The 8,351-nt window shown below is 37.9% G+C and overlaps 1 protein-coding gene across 9 annotated transcripts in view; it reads left to right on the forward strand.

Moving 5' to 3' along the window:
- The window catches only part of LOC106867760 (cAMP-specific 3',5'-cyclic phosphodiesterase 4C), a 704,791-nt gene that overhangs the window by 506,493 nt on the left and 189,947 nt on the right, over window positions 1-8,351 (forward strand). For 6 of the 9 annotated variants that reach the window (XM_014912735.2, XM_014912734.2, XM_014912731.2 and 3 more), the window contains one exon: window positions 1,163-1,183. The exons of the other annotated variants lie outside the window; for them this stretch is intronic. In XM_014912735.2, the coding sequence (XP_014768221.1) occupies window positions 1,163-1,183 (21 nt within the window). The remainder of the gene's footprint in view (window positions 1-1,162; window positions 1,184-8,351) is intronic. 9 annotated transcript variants of the gene reach the window in all.

Raw genomic sequence — 8,351 nt, forward strand, 5'->3', positions numbered from 1 at the left:
TCTCTCTCTCTCTCTCTCTCTCTCTCTCTCTCTCTCTCTCTCTCTCTCTCTCTCTCTCTCTCTCTGTTTATCTATCTACCTATCTATCTATCCTGATTTTTCAAAACATGTTACAGAGTAACCTATTCTGACCCTTCTGACTCTGCTAACTATCATCCTTCCTCTTCAAAACCAGGACTCTATAATTGAGCCCATACGAGACCCATAAAGGATTATTGCTCCCATATCTAATATGGTGTTAATAATGTTTTCAAATTTTGGTACAAGGTCAGAATTTTTTAGGAATGTTGATTAAATTGATCCAAGTGTTCAACTGGTACTTATTTTACGAACCCCAAAAGAATGGACAACAAAGTCAACCTTAGTGGAACCTGGGCTGAAAATGTAAACTGGAAGAAATGCCTTGAAGCATTATGTCCATAATGCTAACAATTCTGCCTGCTTACCACCTTTTTCTTCAAACTAACAATAATCCTTTCTGCTATTGACACAAGGCCTGAAATTTGGGGGGAAAAGGTTAGTCAATTTTATTGACCTAAAAGGATGAAAGGCAATGATAATAAAAAAAACAAATGTATGTTTAAAATTGAATATATTTTATCACTTAGTCAAGAGGTCATGTGGTTCACATGACTCTTTATGAGAACTTTCATAGGAAAAACAACAAAAAGAGAAGAAAATATTGTCATGTCAGAGACTTGGCTCAGACACGTGCAACAGAGTGATTAAGAAGCATCCTGTCTGATGCTCTACCAATTCCTCTAGTCTGTCAATTCCTCTAGTCTGTTTCCCTACTGTACTACCCTGTTTATAGATCCTGAGATGATGAAAAGCAAAGTTGATGTTGGAATATTCAGTGAAAATGCAAAATAAATATTATTTTCATTTGAGATGTTCAGATATTTAAAATATAATTACTTTCTTTTATATTTACATGGTGAAATATTTCTAGAAAAAAAAAATGAACAAAAAGAAATCTAGAAAAAGAAATATTCTTGTACTCTTTGAATTTTTTTCTATATTTCAGAAATATTTGTTATTTTTCTGGTCTTCTGTTTCTAACAATTCATTTGAAGTATTGTGTATTATTCTTTATAGTATGTTGTTTTGAATAATGAATTGTCTATTTATTAAACATGACATTTTTTCTCTTTCTGTACAGGCATCACACAGGAGAGGCAAGGTATAAGATATTTATGTTTATTTTAACCTTGTGTTGTAGTCCTCTCACTCCACATAACATTTTACTGACTAAATATTTTTACCTTTCATTCCTTCAATTCTGTTGTCCTACATTAACTTAACTATGTGTGTGTATATATATATATAACATACTGGTTGTGAGAAGTTTTTCAATTGATTTGTGTACATAGGCATCATCATTGTCATCACTGCTGCCATTGCCACCACATCCTCTGCCATAGATATGCATACCATTGTTGTTGTCAGTATTGACATTGGTGGCATCAATGCTTGTATGCCTTCATTCGCTACACAATATAGATCTGTGCATCTGGATGTGTATTTCATCCATAACACCTGCCATTTACAAATTTCCCTTCAATACTTCTTTCCTAATGGAAGTAAGACCACCCAGTGTGTGAGTTTGTCCAGATGTTTTAAAGTGTGTTCTTCATCTGTACAGCTGTGTGTGATCTTGGCTACTTGGAATAAGACATAGAGTAATTTGTTTAAGAGACATAAGCTTCCCCAAACCTTTACTTCTAGGTATTCCCTTGGATATCAGTAACTGTAGTTGCACTTTTCAACATGCTTTAACAAGGGATGTGCCAGCTGACAGGGTAACCTCAGATTCCTGTCCTACTTGGCAGGAGTCCTCTGCAGGCAAACGCTGTCCTCTTGAATTTTCTAAAACAAATAGTATGATATTATGCAAGTGAAGCAGTGTAACAAGTTACTGTGTTATTCTCAGACCAAGGGCCTGATCAGAATGTTTACAACAGAGTTGACTTCTTAAAGGTTTTCAGTTTTCTGACAGAGATATTCAACTAAGTAACCTTTTAAGGTAGGAATAGAATTCTATTGCTTTCCTCTAAAAACAAGAAACAAAATATATGTTATCATAGTACAAAGATCAGAAGATTGGTTTTACAGAACTTGGCATCCCCTCTGCAATCTTGAGTCCTGAGTTGACTAAATATTGAAGTGGGTTGCCTCACTTTGTTTGCAATTATAGAAACTAAGTATCACCTAGCAGGGTTTTTTACATAGTCTATAGATTTTTAAAAGATATCTAAGTGTAGGAATTCTGTGAAAGAGAGAGGGAGGAAGAGAGAGAGAGAGAGAGAGAGAGAGAGAGAGAGAGAGAGAGAGAGAGAGAGAGAGAATAAAGAAGTATAAAGACAAAATATAAGGAAAAGGAGTATTGGTAAAATTAGGTATAGTGAGCAGGTGGTGAAATATATATATGTATGTATGTATGTATGTATATGTGTGTGGAGGCACAATGGCCCAGAGGTTAGGGCAGCGGACTCGCAGTCGGAGGATCACGGTTTCGATTCCCAGACCGGGTGTTGTGTGTGTTTATTGAGCGAAAACACCTAAAAGCTCCACGAGGCTCCAGCAGGGAGTGGTGGCAACCCCTGTTATACTCTTTCATATCAACTTTCTCTTACTCTTTCTTCCTGTTTCTTGAGTAACGCTGCAATGGACTGGTGTCCCGTCCAGCTGGGGGGAACACATACGCCATAGAAACCAGGAAACCGGGCCCATGAGCCTGGCTAGGCTTTAAATGGGTGCAAGAAATATATATATATATATATATATATATATATATATATAATATATACACACACACACACACACACGTGCGAGGTCTGATCAATAAGTATCCGGACTGTTGTCATAGTAATGAATCTAAAGCACGCAGAGTAAAGCCACTTGGCAAAATTGACCTTGACGTCTGCTGTGCATGTGCACTAAGTTTTAACATACTAGCTCATTTCCACTGTTTACAGCAGTGCTTGGAAGTGACGTGTGTAGTGTGTGATCATCACATTGACCATGATAGAGAAAATTGTCATGGTGATACCTGCTCAGAGGCCAGAAAGTGTATGGAGAAGGTGCATGAGCCACACACAAGTGTACGAGTGGTTCAGATGTCTCCAAGATGGCTGATAGTGACGAACGTCCTGGGAGACCTGCAACCAGCAGAACTGAAAAAAACATTGCAGATATGCATGCAGCTGCAAGGGAAAATCATTGAACCACCATTCGTGAGTTATCAGATGATGTGCAGATTAGTTACAGTTCAGTTCAGTCCATTATCACTGACGATTTGGGTATGAGGTGGGTGTCTGCCAAGTTTGTGCCCAAACTGCTTTCAGCTGACCAAAGAGACACTCAGGTTTCTGTTGCACAAAATCTCTTTGATTGTGTCAAGAACAATGAAAACTTTTTGAAAACTTTGCATAGGCCTCTGAGCAGGTATCACCAAACTTTTGGCAATATTTGATGCAGATTCTCTGCTCAACTTTCTCTGTCATGGTCAAGGCAATGAACACATGCTACATATGTTACTTCCAAGCACTGCTGTAAACAGCAGAAGTCAGCTAGTATGTTAAAACTTAGTGCACATGCACAGCAGAGTTCATGGTCAATCTGTGCGAAGCGGCTGCACTCTGCATGCTTTAGCTTCATTATTATGACAACAGTTCGGATACTTATCGATCAGACCGCATACATATGTGTGTGTGTGTGTGTATGTACAAAGAGAGAAAGGGAGAGAGTGTGTATCTTGGGAAGGAGATTTTATCCTATAAGGAGCACATACAAAAGTTTTGTTTCACTTATTATTATTATTATTATTGTTATAAAGATGGCAGAATTGTTAGCATATCAGGCAAAATTCTTAGCAGTATTTCATCCATTGTTCTGAGTTCAAATTCTGCCAAGTTTCAAATTTGCCTTTAATCCTTTCAGGGTCAATAAAACAAGTACCAGTTGAGTATGGGTCAATTTAAACAACTCACCCGCTGCTCTGAAATTGCTGGCCTTGTGCCAAAATTTGAAACTGTTATTATTATTATTACACTATTATTTAACTAGTTAACTAATTGACTAGTAGATTGCTTGATTAATCATTGAATGAATCAAGGCACCCTTCATGACCTCATCAATGACACACCCTCATTACTCCAAATCTGTCTTATTGTCTCCCAGCTTTTATTATTTTTAGAGATGTGTGAGAGAGAGAGAGAGAGAGAGAGAGTGAGTGCGTGAGTGTGAGTGCATGCGTCCATATGTGAATGAATGTTTGGTGCATGTGGGGTGTATGTGTATTTGTTTATACCCTCTCCTCTCTTTCTGACATCTCTTCTACAAACATACCAGGCTACCAGCAACTAAAACAAAATCATTCAGCCTGTGCATACCATAGAAGATAAATTCGTGATTTATCTCTACTTCCAGAGAAAGGAAGCAATCAACTGGTGACATAGGAGGAGAAATAATCTCAAGAATCAAGAATTCTCCAAATTCAGAATGCCATTAAAGAAAAAAATGTTCGATTGTCTGAAGTCAAACAAACGGCTGTGGACATGTGTTTCTGCCTCAGTAGACATCACTAGCACAGCAGTTGTCCTACCTTGTCTCCAGCAAACAAGATATTTAGACATACAAAAAAGAGTAGAGCAGATTTATAGCCTTGGTAATCTGCATAGTATAAAATAATATGAGCCGAGAGAAATATTACATAGCAAGCAGTGGTTATATATTTGAACAACAAGAATGAATAAAGATGTGTGTGTGCACGTGCACACATGTGCGCCCATCTGCATGTGAATGTGATCATCATTTTTAACATCTTTCCCTCCAGCCAAGAGTTGAATAGTTTGACAAGATCCAAAAGATTAGAGGACCACATCTTGCTCAAACGTCTTAATTTAGGTGTGGTTTCCATGACTGGATGCCCTTTATAATACCAAACACGTGACAGAGTGTACTGGAATTTCATGGTACCAGCACTTGAGAAATTGTCATGGCCCTTGGCAGACTGAAGAGCCCTCTCAACACTGCAATGTCCCTTCTCATTTTGTCAACCCCTATACAGAGAGAAGTGAGTGCTTATTGCATGGCATCAGTGCAAGTGAGTTCAGTTTGTAACATGCAAGACTTTAGTCTTGCACAATTGAAAGGGGGGATTGTGATCCCCCACAACTGAAAGGGAGGATTGTAGAGAGAGATGACTCTAAGCAATATTTTTTTTTTCATACAGTAAGATGGTGAGCTGGCAAAATCGTTAGCATGCTGCACAAAATGCTTACAACACTTCATTCATCTTCACATTGTGAGTTCAAATGCTGCTGAGGTTGACATTGCCTTTCATCCTTTTACAGTCGATAAAATAAGTGCCAGTTGAGCACTGAGTCGATGTAAGCAACTTATGCCCTCTTCTCAATATTGTTGGTCTTATGCCAAAATTTGAAACCAATATTTTTTCATACAAGTTAAAGAATAAGTGGAAGGAACAGATTTATGGTTGCGGGGAGAGTAATAGAGGAAACATATTGCAAAGTAAGTAATGGAAGGGCCAGGGGAAAAGAGAAAAGAAAAAGTAGTAGCAGGGGATAATATGAGAGAGAGAAAGAGAGAGGTAAGGACGATGGTGTGGATTAGATAAAAGGAACCAGGGATTTACCAGTGATATAAAGACAAAGATGGACTGGTGGGGTGGGTAGAGAGTTGTGTGGAAGACAGAGAGGTATAAAGGTGTTGAGGAGTTGCAGAAGTTATGGAGAGAGAGTCATAGGGAAGGGAATGAGAGAAGGTTGATGAGAGTCAGACGGAAGGCTGTTGTCTTGCACACCATCTCATCATCAAGTGTGAAGTTATGGGAAGAGGGTGAAAGAAAGAGAGATGGCAATGAATGAATACAGCAAGAATTGTGAGAAAAAGAGAGGAGATGGTAGTAGTGAATGAATGAAATCAGAGCATCTCAGCCACCATCACAACCTATCAAAGCGTTCTCTCTGCCATGCTTGCACAGATGTGCGGATTTTTTCCACTGATTGTCACATTCCCTTTTGTAAGGTTCAGCATCTTGAGATTGGTTTTCATCATTTGTCTCTTTCCTTCTTAGGTCTTCCTCTTCCACAGGTACCATACTCTTTGAGTGTTTGGCATGTGTTTATGCAGCTGTCATCATTCATCCAATACACTCATTTTTCTTTGCATACTTATCTGATTCCTCTTATACACATCTTTTCACAATGGTCATATGTATTCCATCATTTATGCACATTAAAATTACACATCTACTGAAGAGGCTTGCTTCATTTTTTTGTCCTTTGCAATTCCTTACATTCATGGTTCATGTTTCACTACCTTCTAACATTGCACTTTGTAGACAAGCAGCATACCCTGTGCCTTCACTCTGAGGAAAAGGTCCTTAATAGCCAGCTTTCTATACTTTTCCTGACTCTTTCTTTCTCTAGCTTCTATGCTTTCAGAGTACCTAACCCCTCCCTCCACTAATTGGGCCACCTAAATAACAGAAACTATTGACTACTTTGAGGAAGCAGTTGAAAAAACCTATTTTCTGAATGCTCTTTACGTTTACTGCTCCTTAGCACTGGCCAAATATGAAAGCTATCTTTGCTTTGCTATTAGTCTGTCTGTGTATCCTTTGCACCTTTTGTGCTCTTCTGCATAAATGGCACAACTATTTCCTGAATGGTAGCAGAGTCCTGTCTTCTTTTCTACTTAGCATAACTTTAATCTTGGCTAAATCTATTATAACTATTATTTTTATCATTGTTATTTTTTTTCTTTTCTTGAGTTATTTATGTCATGTCTCAGCTCCTACTCACAGCACTTTTCTCAGCACATCTGCTGTTCTGAATATTGCTGCCAACTGTGTACTTCCTATGAAATTTGGTATTTTTGTTTTTTTCTTTCATGCTAGAATATTGCACTTTTTGAGATGGTCCCAAGTGTACCAATCACAATAGGTATCACATTCATTTACAAGGCTCTATAGATTTGTTTCACTTCCAATGCTAGGTTTTGGTACTTCCCAACTCTCTTATCATCTGTCTTCACAATAGTATGGTCTGCAATTATAACTATGTTAATGAAGGTCTAATCTTTGGACTTCTTCCATAGAAGAGTGATATCTGGTCGGTTATGTTGCAGCTTCTTACCTGTGTATATTGGCATATCCCATGTAAGCTTCCTCAGATTATTCTCTGCTACTAGAATAAGTTGATACTTTTACCACTTGTGGAGACATTCTATCCCATATTCCTGCCTAATTCCTGAGGTATTTGCTATGCGACTTTGTCATGGTGTTTTTGCATTCCTTTTGGGCCAGTTTTGAATATTCACTAATTAGATGTCCCAGATTTTTCACATAATCTACACAATGGTGTTTCTGCTGTCTTATCAATGCTGTACTTGATTGAGTTGGTTCGTAAAGCTTGTTCTTAAGCAGCAAGGATCAATCCTTCTCTCTCCTTCTTAATGATCTCCAACATTCTTCATCAGCTTCATCTAATGTTTGTTGGAAAAACTCTCCATGTAGGTCTATCTGTTTCCAGTTAATGATGTTTTTTTTCTTCATTGGTCCTCATTTTCTACTCTTGGAGGATCTCATCATCATCCTCCATTACTGATCACCTTCTCATTCATTGCAGCCTGCAACATTCTTTCATCACTATCTCTATGAGAGGCATGCAAGGACTTGATCTCCTTCATAACATTATCCTCTGTTTCAGCCAGTCCTCTTCCACCTTCCTTCCTAGGTGGGTAAAGCCTTGCTATGTTACTTCTAGTATGAAGGCAGCCATGCATGGCCATTTTCTTCCTTGTTTTTCTGTCTATATTGATCAATTTTTCCAATGTTCATCCCACAACTCACACACAGCATTATTACTATTGCCACCACCACAATCGTCATCATCATCATCATTGTTTTTGCTGTTGTTACTGATATTATATGTTTTGTGTGAGGCATGGACCTAAAGGCCTTCTTTCCTTTTTTTCATTCCCTTTTTATCCACACCATCATACTCTTCTCTAATGCTCTTGTGCCCTCTCTATTCTCTTGTATTGGCCTTACTGTTCTTATTTGCATACTGGCATATGTAAAGGCCTCTGTCTATTTTTGTGCTTTATTTTCGTTGAGCAATGCTGATGATTGGGACTGGTGGCATTTGTTCCTGTAATTGGGCTTTATGCTTATATAATTGGTATCTACCAATCTCACAAAATACATGTACTTTATATAAAGCATCAACGCCAACTGTTTTCTGTATTCTCTTTCTCTCTCTCTGCATGTGTGTGTGTGTATATATATATATATATATATATATATATATATATATATATAT

Source organism: Octopus bimaculoides, chromosome 18 (assembly GCF_001194135.2).
Source record: "Octopus bimaculoides isolate UCB-OBI-ISO-001 chromosome 18, ASM119413v2, whole genome shotgun sequence".
Taxonomy (NCBI): domain Eukaryota; kingdom Metazoa; phylum Mollusca; class Cephalopoda; order Octopoda; family Octopodidae; genus Octopus; species Octopus bimaculoides.